The sequence below is a fragment of the Urocampus carinirostris genome, chromosome 8 (assembly GCF_059441175.1).
Source record: "Urocampus carinirostris isolate Australia breed hairy pipefish chromosome 8, RoL_Ucar_1.0, whole genome shotgun sequence".
NCBI classification, from domain to species: domain Eukaryota; kingdom Metazoa; phylum Chordata; class Actinopteri; order Syngnathiformes; family Syngnathidae; genus Urocampus; species Urocampus carinirostris.
The window spans coordinates 30,355,632-30,375,179 of record NC_142356.1 but is presented as its reverse complement, the minus strand read 5'-3'; the positions used below and the strand labels follow the sequence as shown (position 1 = coordinate 30,375,179).

Genomic DNA, 19,548 nt, shown 5'->3' with positions numbered 1-19,548 from the left:
ATCACTTCACTAGAAAATCACAATGACGCCCCACTCGTGATCCATTTTCAGAACAGTTCAGCGGGCACCTCAGTTGACCTCATTGGGCACCATGCTAGAGACCCCTGCACTAGATCATTAGGATTGTAGATAACAGAGGAAAAAGCATGAAGTTTTGTCTCAACATCACACAATTTTGTAACGGAGCATTATGGGAAGGAGTTCAGCCGAAACAGCATTGTACCATATGGTACCATGAGTAAAAATCGTGTGATGATGAGATAGCATCTCATGCCTTTTCTAATGTTATCTGGGCCCCTAGTCTTACATTGATCACACAATCGATTCAGGCTTATTTTTATTATTGTTATTACAGCTTTTGGAATATAGTCAAACATTAAATCGGCCCACGATACAGAAAATATTGCCGACCACTGGTCTATAGGGTTTCAATTGAGTTCCAAATTGGGTTAGTTTAGTGTTTTTCAACCAGTGTGCCAAGGTACACTAGTGTGCCGTAGGACCTTGTCTAGTCTGCTGAGAAAATTGCCGAATTTTATTGCGGCAGTAAAACCATGTTGTTCAGTATGTTTGTTTTTTTCCAGTGATCAGCCAAATAACTGTAAGATTCATCAAAAAATAGGTGGCAGCAGATTACTTTTTTTCTCTTAATATAATAACTATTTGCTCGTGATGTAGTGCCTAATATTTTATAAATAATGTTGTTTGATGGAACTGTTTAAGATTGCAAGGCAGAAAAAAATAAAATTACAAATATCATATATAAATTTTCCTATTTTAAATATTATTTTCTTATTCTACAAAATAAATGAATAAATAAATGAAAAACTGTGGTGGGCAAACTACGGCCCAAGGGCTTATTATTCACGCCCCACAAGCAAAAACGGTGAAAATCTAAGAATAATATACAATGGTTAAAAAAAATGATTCAAATTAAAATTGTTTTGTGGCCACCTCTTCTATATAAATATATTTTTCATACATACATTGTGTACTGGGGGCAGCACGGCGGCGCAGTGGTTAGCGCGTGTGCGGCACGGTTCTGAGATCGTGGGAACCTCCTGAGTGGGTTCAAATCCAGCTCCCTTACTGTGCGGAGTTTATATGTTCTCCCTGTGCTTGCGTGGGTTTCCTCCGGGCACTCCGGTTTCCTCCCACATTCCAAAAACATACATTTCAGGTGAATTGGCTGGTCCAAATTGTCCCTAGGTGTGACTGAGCGAGTGAGTTGTCTGTCCCCGTGTGCCCTGCGATTGGCTGGAAACCAGTCCAGGGTGTCCCCTGCCCACTGCCCGATGATTGCTGGGATGGGCTCCAGCATCCCCGCGACCCTACTGAGGATAAGCGGTGCAGCTGATGAGATGAGATGAGACATTGTGTACTGCACGTGTACGTACTTTCAAATAATGTAATTGCCATTTTAAATATCATTCTAACCATGCAGTTTTCTGCATTTTTTGTCACGCATTTATTTTATCTATTAAGATATTTATCAAATGTCATACAAAAGAAAAATCACGTTTCCATTATGATTTTTCAAACTGATATTATTAACTATAGTTCTTAAAAAGCGACATATTACATTGGGACAGTTTAATTAGTGTTTGAAACCCAAATGGATGAAATGGTCTATTTGTAAAAACAGAATAAGGAAGAGAAACATTGGGTTAGTGTATTAAAGAGGGGTCGAAATAGGTGTAAGGTGTGTGAATTCATATAATCTGTAGGGGGCGACAAAGACTTAAGAGATACCTGGGATCGTACCCTCAAAATGAAAGCTCATTTATCACCCTTTGCTTTTATACGTTGACATTTAAATGTTCTTCGTGTTTATTAAGTTTTAATTTAAAATATCCTCATATAATTGGTCAATTAGGTAGTTTTTGTCTGTTTGGTCGCAAATGAGTGGTTGTTTGGCAGGGTTTGGGTAGGGTGACTTTAACTTGATTACTTTCAATTACTTTTGGATTACTCCAATACCAAATATGCTAAAAAAAGACAAAAGAAACTAAATATGAATAAAATTATGACTCACAACACGTGGTAAGCTTTCTCTCCTGACTCGAAAATAAATCCAAAAAGCTTGCCAACATCATTTTTGCCGTTCCATGTATCCCGTTACTCCCCAAGCCTGTACAAAATTTAGTAATTTTATTCATATTTAGTTTCTTTTGTCTTTTATTAGCATATTTGGTATTGGAGTAATCCAAAAGTAATTGAAAGTAATCAAGTTAAAGTAACCCTACCCAACCCTGTTGTTTGGTGACTTGTTTGTTGTTGTTTTTTTACGGGGGCGGTTATTTGTTTTCCTGTTTACACAAAAGGAAAAACTTTTTTTTTTTGCCTTGAATTTGAAAAGTAGCTTACTATATTTATCTGTTTTCATTAAAATCATAAAGAACAGGATAATGCGTGTACTAAATCGGGGTTCGCAAAATACTGCCCGGAGTCCAGATGTGGTCCGACAGGTTTTTAATATTGCCCGCCAAATGGAAATGGTTGCAATATAATATAATATAATATGATATGATATGATATGATATTGGATTATATAGGGCAGCACGGCGGGGCAGTGGTTAGCGCATGTGCAGCACAGTTCTGAGGTCATGAGATCGAACCTTCCTGTGTGGAGTTTGCATGTTCTCGCCGTGCTTGCGTGGGTTTCCTTGGGGCACTCCGGTTTCCTCCCACATTCCAAAAACATGCACGTCAGGTGAACTGGCCAAAACTGTCCCTTGGTGTAAAGAAGCAAGTGGTTTGTCTGTCTCAGTGTGCCCTGTGACTGGCTGGCAACCAGTTCAGGGTGTCCCTTGCCCAAGATAGCTGGGAGGGGCTCCAGCACCCCTGCGACCCTACTGTGGATAAGCGGTGCAGATAATGGATGGATGGATGGATGGATAATACATTACAATATAATAGTAAATAATGTACTATCATTAAAAAAAATGTCTCTAGTGCCAACTTTGTCCTAATAATACTACTACTAAAATAACACTAAATTGCCACAAAAATAAATATCAAATTTAAAACTTAATACAGGGACTTTTTATATCATTTTGCTTTCATTCTTAAATATATATATATATATATATATATATATATATATATATATATATATATATATAAGGATATGGAAAAACAACAAAAATAATATTACGGTACTACTACAATTTAAAAATACTACTATAGAAACATTGCAACAGAAATACTACCAAAATACTATTATATAAATACTTGAAAAATACTACCACAGAAATTGTATGACAGAAATACAACTAAAATACTAAAAAAAAAAAAAACACTACTGCAAAAATACAGTACTACTACATTAATACCACAATACAAAATACAACAACAGAAATATTGCAAAATAAATACTATAACAAAGATACTGCAAAAATACAACTAAAGTATAAAAATACTACAGACGTACTACAAAATTGTACACTGGAAATAGTACCAAAGAAATACTGCAAATATAAAACTACATAGATTCTACAAAGGTTCTACAGAAAAACCACAAAAATTCAACTACAGTTTTACAACAAAATCGAACATTACATTTATTGGTTAAAACGGGGATATAATAGATTATTTGTGTATAATTTTGAGCGTTTTAAAACCAATTTGATGAAACACATATATTTAAAAACAAATATGAAGAAATACACCACGTTGATGTCTGCATGTATATGTATTTCTTCGTAAATGAAAAAAAAAATCGGATTGGTCTCCAGGATCGGCTCCTTGGCCAATTTCTTTTGACCTAATGTGGCCCGCGACTCCAGAAACACATCCGTCCCAAATTAAGTAGCGTTCAGAAAATTATTGGTTTTAATTTGAAAGGAATCAAAATCAAGGTAACTTCCGCCAGAGGCCAGGTAACACTGATTTGATTCCTCATTATGAGCAACAGCGAGAAAGAAAGCGAATGCACTCGCCGTTTTGTCTTCATGGAGGCAAAATAACAGCTTAATTATAGTTAGTGAATAATGTCAAGTCAATTTTTTGGATCCTTGTCTAAGTTTTGTACTATGATTTTGATGTTTTATTAATCGATGCCCGCGTGACGGCCATGCCAGGAAATGTTGGGTTTATTTCGCTCCTGACACTGATGACATTCATGGGGTTGGCCACATCTGAAGGTTTGTTGACTTCTAAACGATTACTTTCTTTCCCCCATTCTATATTGCCGACTTATATCTTTCTTCTTTGTCCACACGTCTTATTTATTTGCAATTACCCAATTCTAATTTATAAGTGTGTTGGCACAGCTCTGTACCAAGGCTTAATGTATAGTCTGAAAAATCGTAATTTTCTAGATTTAATTATGTGTTTATATTGTAGTATATAAAGCATACAGCACTTTGAGTGGAAATTAATTACCTGAAAAGTGCTTGTTAAATGAATTTAATTTGATTTGTTGATAATTACATTGATTGAGTCTATTTCTATACATACTTTTGTTTTTAGGTGTTTTACTTTGTGTGCCCTGTTTGAAAATATTTCTTATTCGAATTCATTATTCTAAAATCAAAAGTCATACGCATTTTCTCATGTCTAGATTTTTTAAATTAAAAAATAAGAGTTAAAGGAATATTAAATTGCGATTAGTTTCGTTTTATTTTAAGAAAAAAAAGATGTTCGTGTAAAAAAAGGCATTTCTGTTTAGGGAGAATTTATTTACATTGGATGTTTCTATACAGAACTTCGAGTTGCATTTTAGTGTCGGAAAAGTACGGTATGAGTAAACTTGGATTTGGATTGAGAAAATGTAGCTGCTAGGGGTGTCAAAGTCAAATAGACGGAGGGCCAAAAAAAAGGATTCTGCTTCAAGCTGAGGGCCAGACTGATAGAAAGTTTTCAAAATGATCCATCTAGTCTAGTGAACCTAACTGAACCTACTGAAAACCTGAAATTATATTATAATATGACCAGATAAACAACACAATATTTTCTTATTGGTTTGTTAGTCATTTTTAATTTTCAACAGACACAAAAGACACATTTCCCTTGTATAAAAATCCCCTTAACATGTACATAAAATGAAATAAGTCTGTCTTATTCAGGCACAATCAGTAGTGTCAATAGATAGATAGATAGATACTTTATTCATCCCCCCCAGGGAAATTCACATTTTCAGCAGCATCCCTTCGCTGAGAACACTACAATAATAAGGCAAAAGGAATACAATATACAAATACCCAATGTGACGTGCTAATACCCACTGTAGCGTGTTGTATAGAGTATTTAAATAGTGCTACATAAAATACACACTGCAATAAAAGTACGGTAATATGCAATGTAGGGGGTGTGGTTTAATGTGGGCCTTTACTCCGCCGGGTGGAGTTAAAGAGCCTCATGGCATGAGGATAGCACCAGTGGGCAAAGTTTTTCGTGCCATAGGCTGCAGTGGGTTGAGAATTTTGATAAATTTGAAAATATTTGTTTAATTCCATCAAATCAGTTTTGAAACCATCAAAATTAGAGCGAAATCATCTTTTGTTTTCAATTACTAAATAAATATTGCATAATATGCAATGAAAAACTTGGAATAAAATATGGCAAGCTCAGGATTTTTTTGGGGGGCATGAATTTTGTTCGATATTATGATGAATGAAAAATACTTGATAAAAAAATTGCAAATACAAAATAATGTAGCCATTTATTTGAATGTTGACCTTGCACACAGTAACAATTAATTCTTAGTAGAAAATATGTTTTCTTTAATGGGGGACTGGCACCAATTATGCATCTTTTTTTATTAGTTTTACCATTTTAATCTTTTAAGAGCTGGATGATGCTTTAAACCGAACAACAACAGCGACCAGATGATGAAGGTGCTGTATCTGAATCATATCAGTGTGGGAATATTGGGAGAACCAATGGGCGAAACCTGTGTGCCTGTGTTGGGAGTTGACTAGGGACATTAAAGGTGGCCCCCATTCCCAGAGACGATGTATTGTGGGATACCATTTATGAACCGTGCAAATTCAACAAAAAGAGCCAATAGCCAGGTGAATCAGACGAATCATTCATTTCTGCTGTGTACAAACTGGCAAAACACTGCAACTCTGGTGCAAAGCAAGAAGAAACAAGTTGGTGGTTGGCATAATACACCAGGGACTGTCAGAAAGCCTGCAGATGGACATTGAATTAACACTTGCCAAAACTGTCCTACTTAACATAAAATTGATCAGAAATACATCAAACGTACCTTGTAAAAAATGCTCGCTGCAAATCCTGACACAATTGGAGGGCTGCAAGTCCTTCCGTTTGATTGCAGAAAAACATTGCTGTCTTCTGTCATTATCCAATAGGGATATGATAAAATTCCAAATCGGGCTTAAAACCTTGCCGGTTGGCACAGCTACAGCACAGCAATAAATCACCATTGTGAAAATTGTGGCTATATCCTTCGGTCGTCGTTATATGCCCTCAAAAAATTAATAACATGTGGTCATGGCTCTCATTCAGTGAGGGAAGGCAATGTGACATTGCGTGCAAAGGGTCAGTATAAGAATTATTCATTGTATTTACCGAAGAATCGTAGAAAACTTGCTTGGGGGCCACATCCGGTCCACAGGCCTAGACTTGGATACAGGTGTCTTAGAGGGAGCTACTGTTGATCTTTAATCTACATCACTTTTTGTATATTGCTGTTCCTGGTTCCCGAATCTCTTAACCACCAGGGTCGTAGGGGCACCACCTTCCTGTGGTGTGTCTTAAGCAAGTACAGCCTGGCGGTACCCATCCATCTAGAGGCTAGTATTTTGTTGAGGGATTTGCTCTCCGACTACTTCACATATTTATACTGTAGTTCTGTTATTCAATCATTTTATCTTTTATATTCTGTACCTGACATGCGTTGAACATGCATCTACTAGGTTAATTACATAAAATGGTACATCAATATGTGCGAATGATTCAGCAAAATGACTGATTCCTTTAGCAATACGTTTTTATTAGATGCCCTGTTTCGCGTACGTAAATGGAAAATGTATGTATTGTATACAGTAATCCCTCCCTATAACGCTATTTACTTCGTGTATGTTTTGTGTTCTGCATTCTGATTGGCTAAACGATGTCCCTGCTTATTATTATTTGATGGAAAAGTAGTGATTTGCAAAAAATGGTAATAATAATAAAACGTTTGTACAGTACTTTTATTTGTTTAACACATTTTGAACCTGTAAAATGATTTGTTGATTGGTTTCAGTGTACAATAGAGCAGGCATGTCCGAAGGCCCAGTTACGGCCGGTGATTACATTTTTACTGGGGCCTCTGTCACGAAATTAATAACATGTGGTCCGCCAGTAATGTTGACCGCTGTATGAAAATCCATTTTTACAAAAAGAAAATGATGTGTGCACCATTTAATAAGATACCGGCAGTAGTCCTTTGGACACCTTGCCCTTGGCTTTCTGTGAGAATTTTAGCACAGCGCATTTTCGACATGGAGACTGTAGATTAAAAAAAAGGCTGATTGTGAGGGCCGACGCCTTCAGAACAATTGGAAATTGGAGTATTTTTTTCACCAAAATCTGAAACAACTGCGTCCACCTCATTTGCCAAATGACTCTGGTTGTTTTCAAATAATATAACATCAAAAGGCACTGCCAGACACAACATGCCGACTACAAAAAGCAAACTGGAAACGAACACTGTGAAAAGGTAAAGCAACTGAAAGCTGTTTTAACGGCACAGCAGCGCTTTTTCTCTGGACCCTTCGAATCAAATGAAAATGCTACAAAGGCGAGTTACGAGGTCGCAACGCTGATTGCCAAGCACTGCACAGGTTTATTTTGGAACCTAATTCCCGCGATAAATGAGGAATCTCTGTATTCAAAAACAGAAATATGAGTAAAACAAACTACCGTAAATTCCGGACTATAGAGCACACCTGATTATAAGCCGCACCCACCACATTTCGGGAGGAAAACCGATTTTGTACATACACAAGCCGCACCTGTATATTAGCCGCATGCGTCCACATTGAAAATACTCAATACCAACACGAAATTGGGGTTTTTGGGGTTTTTAAGGGTTATTGTTCTATCTTCGTTATTCATTATCCATTATCCGTTATCGGTCAGTTCATAATACGCTACAAAGCCTAGGAGCTGGGACACTTACTCTCAGCCAAAAGGCCAAGCTAAGGTCCTAGCCCTAAAGCCTTGCTGCGATCATTGCGAATGCACCGTTCCCGGAGGTACTGCTATACCGGGCCGATGCGTGGAGTGGACAGAGCAAGCTCTTATTCAGTATACGAAATTAACCCATACCCGATACAGTCCTAAAAACACAGTCGGCAAAGTGAACGGAAAATGTTACCGGTACTTAAAATTTAATGCAGACCTGCAGAGTCCGGGTGCCTGTTGAAAGTAATCCAAGGAAAAAAGTGTATATTTCCAAAGGTAAGGGTGGGAAAAGTATACATCCACTATTGTCGGCCGCGTCCACAAACACGTCTCACCTTTACTCCACTTCCCGTCAGCCCGTGTTTGCCCCGCCCCTTCTTTCTCATTTGCTCGTTCAAAACATATCAGAATAAGTTTCTAAAATACATACATTACAAAAATATACAGTTGCAAATACATACAGTATTATACATGGTTACACATATTTACAAAGAAAGACAGTACACCTAGAGAGTTTTCAAAGCTTTAATAATATAACTTTCATCCTAAACCGTGCCTGTGAAGGGTAGCAAAACGCCACTAGCAACACGCTCACAACACAGTAGACAGCTATGTTAAAAAAACATACCATACCTGTAGTAAGACCGGTAAAACGACCTCATCTTCATCCTTATAACTGACGTCACCAAACTCGTCTTCCTTCAGTATGCGAAAGAGACTTTGTCACATAGACGTCGTCCCACCCTCTCCCCTTTTCAAAAACATGCTAACGTCACGCTCGCAAAGTAAAGTTTACGTGCGGTAGCTCTGTTTCCTTCTATATCGGACCGCTCGATTGCTGTTGCGTCATGTGCCTTTCTTTTTGCAATCTGCATGATGAGGATATGTCTATGCTAATTTAATTTGTTCACAAGCTAAGAAGTTGCAGTCTTAATCTTACCTTTTGTACTCGAGCGCCGCTGGCGGCCGTCAGAAAAATTACACAAATTGGCCGCATCACTGAATAAGCCGCAGGGTTGAAAGTTTGGGAAAAAAGTAGCGTCTTATAGTCCGGAATTTACTGTATTTGTAATGTGGTTACGCTGTTATAATGCACATCAATATTACAGGTTGAAAAAACATCAAAAATCTTACATTAAAATCTGTTATTTAGTTTTTTTGGGTGACACATTCTTGCACATCCGTTCTTTATAAATTCAAATGTGACTTTTAAACCATGTCAAATTTTATAATTCACATTCGTCTTTCTGTTTTGTAAATCCAGAATTAGTAACAGACTTAAAGGCTTTGTATCTTTATTGGGATCAAAGAGTAAAGAACACATACACGCCTTCATCTAACACAGTTGAGAACAATAATAAACGATAAGCATTGACTTCCCCGTTCTCTTAGTTTTTAGGACAAATTCTAACTCAAATACACATTGCTCCCTTAAATGATCAACAAATTTAAAAAGGTCTTATTTCGATATTCAATTAAATTATTGTGAAAAAAATGTATCCTGATCGGTGTGTGATTGGTAGACTTCCCTGCGAGGTAACATTTTAATTGATAATGTGTTTGAGAAATATAAACTAAGCCATAAAAGTTGGCCAGTATGTACCAGGCAAATTTTGATACAAACTTTGAAGATAGGAATGCGTTTGTCACGGGTATCGCTCGTTATATTGAGCAAGCTACAGTCCACTCTAGCATGGTGAGGTTCCCTTTTTATTTTGAAAGATTTCCATCTGACTGGGGTGCAGTTATAGATACTGCTGCATAGAGCATGCAGTTTGACATAAATGATCACTAGCTCTGAACTAGACACCCCTGGTTTTTTTTTCTTATTTTATTTTGATATATGTAAAGTTGATCGGACTAACGTGTAGTATTCTCATTATTTAAATGATCACAAATGCCATGGTGTGTATTTGTGCTATGTATCTTTGTCAGTCAAAAGGAATCTTAGTCAACCACATGACATTTGGTGGTTGCGTTATTTGTCCAGCCCCGCTTAAACTGTGATTAGACAGCTGGGTAAATCATTACATTGAAGAGCTTCGCATTTTTTCCCAAGTTGAACATACCCCTAACCTTAACACCAACCCCCTTGGGCTTTCAACCCACCTGGGTCTCATAAAAAATATAAGAGAAACACTGTTAGTTTATTGTCATCAAACACTCATGGTCACAAATCTAGTCAAATTCCACTCAGATCATTGCATTTGTGTTGGTGTGACCCGTGTGAGTGGACTGACAAATAGAGGAAGATGTGCTTTATTCAACTCTATCCAAACAGGAACTCCCATTTAGGCTGCTGCCGGTCTATTTGATTATATGAGAGTAAGACGGACTGACAGGCTATTTCTGAATGAAAGAAATGTTCCACTGCTGAAATATTAATAAACTACTATAAAGAGGGTGCTCATCTGGGAGGAATGAATCTTCTATTATGAATAAACTACAGAATGACGTAGACTAGTGAGCAGTAAAACCAATGAGCAACCAATTATTAAAATGGGTCTCTGCAGATAATACAATTGAAACAAAACCAGTAATACAATGTTAAAATATGAATTTGTTACATTACCACAAGGCAATATTAATCAAAATGTTGCGTTTACAGACGTGTGGGTGCTTTCTGGCTTTCCCCAATTTTATCGTTTAGCTCCTCAGTGGCTTTGCTTTGCCATTGCATTTTTGCTTGCATTAGTTTGGTCTAGATCAGGGGATGGTGTCATAAGAGACGGCTCAGCTAAAAAGTCTCTGTAGTGCGAAGTGGAAGGAGAAGAGGACGACGAGGTGAGCGGGGAAGATGAGGTAAAATTTTGGATTATTTGATAAAGTTTCAGGAGCGAGCAGAGAGAGTGGGAAAGGTGAGATGGCACAACATTCATTTGGACAGGTAACTTAAAATTAGTTTTACTTGGTTATATCAGTATCAGAAATTATTTTCCCCCCATTTTATTAACACTCCACTTATTGAAACATAAATATTTTGTTTGTTTGTTGTACATGATTCAATTGTTTGTTTGTTTGTACATGATTCAGATTGAATCGTTTCTTGTACATGATTCAATTGTTTGTTTGTTTGTACATGATTCAAATTGAATCGTTTCTCCGGCGCCGTCACGAATGGCAGCCACTCCAGCAGCTCCCGTGTTATTTTCGATTGTTCTCAGTTATTTTCGATTGTTCTCAGCTTAGGGATGCTGCTGGAAAAGTGAATTTCCCTTCGGGGATGAATAAAGTATCTATCTATCTATCTATCTATCTATCAGTGTCAGGGTCAGCCATTTTGTCACATACACTTTTGTGAAAATTACAATGACAACATTTATGTGCAGGGAAAAAGTCTGACTAGAACCAAAAGTTGGATTTTTGGAGTAATCCCATTGAAATGTTTACATGCCTAGAGACAATGTTAGTCCTGTCAACACAGCGTTTTTCGAGTACAGTAAACCCCCCGTTTTCTGCAGGGATTGCGTTTCAAAAAGGTCTTGCGATAGTCAAAGGCCGTGAAGTACAAACCTTCCATCCAGCCATCCGTTATCTGCACCACTTATCCTCAGTAGAGTCACAGGGGTGCTGGAGCCCATCCAAACTATCCTCGAGCAGTGGGCAGGGGACACCCTGAACTAGTTGCCAGCCAGTCGCGGGGCACACCGAGACAGACAACTCACTCGCTCATTCACACCTAGGGACAATTTGGACTGGCCAATTAACCTGACATGCATGATTTTGGAATGTGGGGGGAAACCGGAGTGCCTGGAGGAAACCCACGCAAGCACGGGGAGAACTTGCAAACAACGCACAGGAAGGCTGGTAGCTGGATTTGATCCAATGACCTCAGAACTGAGCCGCAGACGTGCTAACCACTCATCCGCCATGCCTAAGTAGAAACCTCTTTATATTTCTTTATTTAATAAATACTCTGTTATTCACTTCACCCAAAGAACATGCCCAATTTAAGGCTCACACGTTTGTTTGACAATTAAAAGTACTGCACTTTCTAGACTTTTTCATTTTTTACAAACTACTTCTGTACTGTATTATATTAAATTTTTGTTCCCAAAAATATCTCATCTCATCAGCTGCACCGCTTATCCTCAGTAGGGTCGCGGGGATGCTGGAGCCCATCCCAGCAATCATCGGGCAGTGGGCAGGGGACACCCTGGACTGGTTGCCAGCCAAACGCAGGGCACACGGGGACAGACAACTCACTCGTTAAGTCACACCTAGGGACAATTTGGACCGGCCAATTCACCTGAAATGCATGTTTTTGGAATGTGGGAGGAAACCGGAGTGCCCGGAGGAAACCCACGCAAGCACGGGGAGAACATACAAACTCCGCACAGTAAGGCCAGGAGCTGGATTTGAACCCACTTAGGAGGTTCCCACCACCTCAGAACTGTACCGCACACACGCTAACTACTGCGCCGCCGTGCTGCCCTCCCAAAAATATAATTAAAAAAAAAAATCTTTTGTACTAAAGGGCGGACTTGATTTGAGGACACTATGTTTTTACTTACCATGATACTTTGTCGCCATTATCTGGACTTTATGGGAAACTTAAGTAAGGCAGAAGTTGAAAACCTAAAATGTTGAAAGAGACATATTGGACCCAAAAAAGGCTGGAACAGCAAAAAAGCCTTACATAAGCCCTATAAGGAGGAAAACGGATACTGTATCTCTATTCATTTGAACACCATATACTTTTCCGTCGTCAAACATTTTTGAAAAAGCGGTAGGGAGCGCCAAAGATTCAGATTCAGATTCAGATCTACTTTATTGTCATTCTAGTACACGTGTATACAGAACGAAATGTCGATACATCTGACCCGCACAGTTTCCTCGAATGTACAGATATAAGTAAAAGTTGTATTGTAATTATGGCTACGTATAGTATTTTACCATACCATAGTGCCGATAGTGCAAGAGGAGTAGCTAACCAGATGTGCAAAATGGGCATTCAGGTTAACAAGTCAGGTAAACAGTAACATTAACACTGTAACAGTAACGCTGTAAGTACAATAGTGCAGAGAGCAAATGTGCAAGGAGTGGCAAGCTATAAAGAACTGCCAGTAGTAGTAAAGAGCGGCATGAGTGAGTTTAGCAGGTCAAAAAGTCCAACTTTGTTGGCAATAGTAAGCATCCTCCTCTGCCTTTTGGTTCTTTTGTCAGCCCGAAACGTTTTGTTGACATGATAGCTATTAGAGACACTTTTAATTGAAAAAGGGGGTTCACAATTGCATTTCTTTTTCCTTCATGGTTAATGGCAGCTGGCATTTGTTTGTAAGGCATTGTCCTATGAAGCTTCATCGCCTCCTATAGGTCGCACCCAAGAGTACTGGTGCATGCGAAACCTAACACGGCACTACGAACGTTGTATTCGTGCCAGGATTACAGATCAGTTATCGACATTTATCATGGGCCATGCCAAAAATTAAGGTATCATTTTCTTAGTAGTAAATTTTAATGGGAAGAACTTCCTGCAACTGAAAATGTAAGCTACATGTTATTATCACTTGGTCCAACACCTATATGGGGGGTAATTTGTTTCAAAAATAATTACACACATATTGTTTAGATCCACAAATATGCGATTTATTCAAGATCTAAAAACACATCTTGATAAATGCACATGCAAGATTACACATTGCATTTGTAAATTGTAAATATGATTCACACCAGAATTTTTTCTTTTGAGGATACTGGAGGAATTGGAAAATTGGCTTTGAAAGTCCTAAAAAAGTGCTTGAATTTGGCCATGAAAAAGGTGTACGACCCTTTATGAGCAAGTATTCAACAATATGCTGCTGCTAATGCTGTAGAGCAGGGTTTGGGAACTTTTTTGACCCAAAGAGCCAAGAAAACAAATATATATAGATTGATTTCACGACACACCATATACTTTAAGACAAAACTAAACAAAGCTGCCAAAATCCGCTCTCCAGACATGAGCTTATTCTTCAGTGCATTTTATTTAACTAAGTGACGTTAGATGATTAGATAAAATCTATCAAATAATAATAATCCTAGAGCCTGTGTCCCACATCAATACCACTTCAAATTCGTCTCCCTCCCCCAGTTACCTAAGAGTGGTGAGGCTCATTTTGGTCCTAAATAATAGTTTCAAAACCGGGTGCAAACAAAGTTATTTTTTAAGTATGTCAAAAATACTGCAAACCTCAGTGGAGGCGGCGCTGGTCAAATGAGAAAGATTGCGCATGCCCTGTCTATAGCTCCGCCCATTCCTACCGCCCACCCAATCAAATTGGTCTAGGTGCTTTGCTAGAGCCTCTGGGTAAAACGGTTGTTTTGGGTTAAAGTCTGTTCTGTGCCATCCATCCATTATCTGCACTGCTTATCCTCAGTAGGGTCGCGGGGGTGCTGGAGTCCATCCCAGCTATCCTCGGGCAGTGGGCAGGAGACACCCTGAACTGGTTGCCAGCGAGTCGCAGGGCACACAGAGGCGGACAACTCACTCGCTCATTCACACCTAGGGACAATTTGGACCGGCCAAATAACCTGACATGCATGTTTTTGGCATGTGGGAGGACACCGGAGTGCCCTTGAGGAAACCCACGCAGGCACGGGGAGAACAAGCAAACTCCACACAGGAGGTTCGATCTCATGACCTGAGAACAGTGCTGCACATGCGCTAACCACTGCGCCGCTGGGCTGCCCCCTGTTCTGTGCCTTCTCATCATAAAGTGTTTCATTAATGAATATAGCTCCCATATAAAGGATAATTCAACGATTTAACAGCCAAAACGGGGGCTGTTGTGGTGACACCTCGACTGTAAACTGTAGTTAAAATTTTGTCCTATAAGCACTGGACTAAATCCTTAGTGTTTCATTATTACTCAGATTTACATGCATCATAATTGACTCTGAAGGAATTGATATATAGTAAAAAGATTTTAATGTTCGTGCAATCTTAGTGCAATGTCAGTGCAATTTTTATTTTATCTTCGAGCCATATTTACTTGACCACTGCTGTAGAGTTTTAGTTCCATGTGAGAGTTGCAGCACCAAACAGGCAAAAATATCAAATACATTTTAAAGGTATAATTAATCCACAGTATCCATTCAATTATATTTTAAACCTGCAGCCCCAAAATTAATTTAGTTATTGGTGTACTATTAAGCCATTACTCCTTTTGAATTGTTGTGCAGAAATGCAAAATTCATGTTTGTTTGTTTGATCACACAGGTTTTGACTGTAACGTCTGTCAAAAAAATCAGCAAATATCATATTTAGCATATTATATGCTATATTGACAAAAGTAAAGTTGCAAAACTCTTCATTTCTACCCAATGCCCACATGGGTCGAGATTTGTCTCCAAAACAAATGTTCTCACAATTTACTCAAGATCTGAAAATCCTGTCTGGATAAAGGCATAAATAAAATTAAAAATCACATATTTAGATCGCAGATATATTTATAGCTATGCAAAATACATGATTCACACCAGATTATTTCTTTTAATGGTACTTGGGAAATTGTAAAATTGGCTTTAAAAGTCCTCAAAAGTGCTTGAATATGGCCATAAAAAAGGTGTTTAAACCCTAGTTTTTAATTTCTTATTAACTATTTAACTATTTTAATCATTCATTGCCATTGACGACTATAGACAACAAAGATTGTTTTTAATTTCTTTGCCGTTGACTACTATGCAGAGCAAATATCGATTTCGATGTAAAAATGTATTTGAATTTCAGGAGCATTAACCATCAACATAAAGTATTGATGAAAATGGGGATCGCAGTGAATCACTTAATTAGAATGTTAATGACGTGAGGGTAGCACAGTGAGTGAGTGGTTAGCGCGTCTGCGGCATAGTTCTGAGGTCATGGGATCAAATCCAGCTACCAGCCTTCCTGTGCGGAGTTTGCATGTTCTCCTCGTGCTTGCTTGGGTTTACTCTGGGTGCTCTGGTTTCCTCCGGCATTTTAAAAACATGCATGTCAGGTTAATTGGCGGGTCCAAATTGTCCTTAAGTGTGAATGAGCGAGCGAGTTGTCTGTCTCTGTGTCCCCTGCCACTGACTGGCAACTATTTCTGGGTGTCCCGTGCCCACTGCCTGAAGACAGCTGGGACAGGCTACAGCACCCCCTTGGGACCCTACTCAGGATAAGCGGTGCAGATGATGGATGGATGGATCATTGACATGGTCATCTATCTCGTGTATTTGTCTTCTCCTTGATGTGAGGCGAAAACATAGATAGATAGATAGATAGATAGATACTTTATTATTCCTGTAGGGAAATTCACACTTCCAGCAGTCAACATGACATTTTTTGAACTAATAATGGTTGAGGAAATACAATGACTGGAAGTGTTAATGTTGCAGAGCTTCTTTGTGTGTGTGTGTGTGTACAGTTGTAAACAGCCCAACAGAAACCGATCTAAGAAATATTTCAGACAGAGCTTGGTTTTTTTTTCAGTACCAAAGAAAACTCAATTTGCAGTCCAACGTTCCATTTGATAACAAAGCCAAACCTGAAAATCATCTTCATCAGGCTTTGTAATTATGTTAATGGAAGTCGTTTTTTGTTTTTTGGGTAATTTGGCAGACACAAAAAAGCAGTCCTGTTGAAAAGCTGCACAAAACAAACAAAGATTTCTATAGACAAATTGCTGTCACATTTAGGACAAGTTATTGTGTCAGAGTGAACCCTAAATTGCTATAAAACACATTAGAATAGTAATTAAACATAGAAAGAACAGGAATAAGATAGATAAGAGCGTATTGACCAAATAAAATGTAAGTTTACAGTGTTTCGCATAGAGTTTTGCTAGACCCCAGTGGGTGGACAGTCTAGGGGGGTCTGAGGGCATGACCCTCGGAAGAAATGTTTTCACATTTTAAATTCAAACTCGTCGACCTGGTTTATTTTTAGAGCGAAACAAAAAAGCTAGATCTATGATGAATGTGTGGCCTTGTTAACTATTAAATCATTAATGCACTAGTTATGAAAGGAAATGACACTGAATACAAGTCACACCCACAAAGCATGGTAAGCAAGACAAAAATCTGCTCGTCATCTAATTAAACTAAAAATAATGAATGTTTTTCAATGGTGATGCTGTACTATTTTAAGCTATGGTATCAGCAATTAAACAGACCAAATCACCAAGATGAATTTTAAATTAAATTAAGTGTTATACGCCTATCTGTGATTTGGTCAGTTACAGTATCAAATATCAGTACGGCTGCTATCGTGATTGCTGCTCTGACAGGATGCCTGTCGACCTCAGGCAATTTCTTGTTAATGATTGCAATTCCCCTTATTGAGCAATAAAAAACCTTACATACACAATGCAGCACCTACTGTATTTACTCGCAGCAAGACCGACTATGCAGTGTAAAAAACTAATTGTATAAACAATACACTTGGAAAAATAAATGCTCGATTGAGGATACCATCTGGTTTCGTACCACAACAATATTAGCAATCTATGATGACGTTGTTATCTGTTACCAGTGACCGAGACGATCTGGTTTAGAGCCAAAATGGGCAAGACATGATCGGTCTAGCAAAAAAAACAAAAATTCCCGTACACGTTACACCACGCATAATAAGTAATCAACCAACTAACCAAAAGAGAGAAGACAAAAAAAATGTGCAGGCAAGCACACCATGGCGTTAGCAATCTTTTATGTAGTGAGAAGTTTTTGAGACTCAGGCAAGACCAATTAGACCCTGGCAGCCTGCCAAAGACTTTCTATGGTATCAGAAACCCTGGTTTATGATGACAACTTACTATGGAGGGAGTCACCGGTTTCTAGCGTTACAGAGGTGTGAGAAGGGGGGTGTGCAGGAAGATTGACGTAGCATGAGAGACCATTATTGATACGTAAACACTTACTATACGCTTGCAATTAAAGTTACTGTTACTTTAAATAAACGTACACTCAGCACACCAATTTTCTTCTCTTTTTTTGGGGGGGATGAAGCAAAACGCTACAAAAACATTTCCATGGCTTTGTAACCAACGCTCATTGCTTCTTTATGCCATATGATAGTCACAGAGAGAGGTCTATTTGATTTTCCAAAACCAACCATGGCTTCTGTTTGAGACCAAATGTGGAGAAAACATTCTTAACGTTTTCCAATGTATACAGATATACACAGTATAGATATATACAATATGTGTTCATTGGTTGATTGTTTTATTCATTTAAAGCAAGGCTGCAATGAATTCAAAATCAACAATTGACAAAACAGAAGAAAAAAACGGCTGACAGGAAAAAGACTAAGCTTAATGCGCTGTCTTCCTTATAAAGGCTTATATAAATCGTTGGATTTTTTGCTTGAAATACATGTTATATATGGCTCTTTCAACATTTTGGGTTTCCAACCACTGACTCCGCTCCTTGTTTAGTTTGTTTTTCCTGATTTGTTTTTCAGCATTGCCACTGGCTCCGCCCACTAATGTGACAGTGAAGTGTGGCAACGGCTCAACTGCTGTGTATTGGGAGTACGCGGATGATGCCGTCGTCCGATTCACTGTCTACGTCGACAAGACCCTCGTGTGGTCCGGCTCAACAAAGCACGCTGAGGGCAACCTCAGCGATTTGGTGTGGAAGTCGATGGACAGCGTGATGAAAAAGCACCATGTCAGAGTGGTCGCAGTGGCCCCCGACGGCAGCATTTCTGCAATAGCCTCCTCCCCCACTTTTACATACAACGACTTGAAGATGGCCAACGTCAAGTGTGAGTGAACACTGTTAGCTTTTTATCGCCGATTTGACTTAATCATAGGGGTCGGATTTGTTCATGGTTGTTTAAATTTCACAGTTCACCTTTTACTATGTCGACTGACAGCAGTTTCACGCTAAATTGTACAGTGGCCGCTCTACATACGAAATTCATTCCCAGTCCGAACTTGTATCTAGATTTTTTTTGTATATTGAACAAATTTTTCCCATAAGAGTATACTGAAAACCAATGAATCTGTTCCCTGCCTCCAAAATCAATCATCCATGTTAACGCTAAATAGCTATAGAATACATGTTCCTGATGACTAAAACCCATTGAAATTGTATTCGAACAAAAAAATACAGTAATGAGATAAGATGATGATACCAAAATAAAATGTAAGTTTATTATGACCATTGATCCTTGAAAGGTGATAAAGACATTGAATTCATTATTCTAAGAATAAGGCCTTAATTACCATTAAAATGTCTAGAATCGAATTTTCAAAAGTCTTAAGAATGTCAGCACAGAGGCATAAGCGAGCTAAGCAGCTGCATAGGGCCCCGCAACCACTTTTTAAAAAAAATCTATTTTAAAATACTTCTACAGAAATACAACAAAAATACTACACAATAACGACAAAGCTAAATATTAAATATGGTGCTTAAAAACAGGGACATGATGTATTATTTTGCTTTCATTCTGAAAAT

The 19,548-nt window shown here is 38.3% G+C and overlaps 1 protein-coding gene across 1 annotated transcript in view; it reads left to right on the top strand.

Moving 5' to 3' along the window:
* The first annotated feature begins 3,881 nt into the window (after positions 1-3,881).
* The window catches only part of ifngr1 (interferon gamma receptor 1), a 22,311-nt gene continuing 6,644 nt past the window's right edge, over positions 3,882-19,548 (top strand). The window contains exons 1-2 of the mRNA XM_088342312.1: positions 3,882-4,145; positions 18,548-18,853. Of these exons, the coding sequence (XP_088198438.1) occupies positions 4,076-4,145; positions 18,548-18,853 (376 nt within the window). The 5' untranslated portion in view covers positions 3,882-4,075. The remainder of the gene's footprint in view (positions 4,146-18,547; positions 18,854-19,548) is intronic.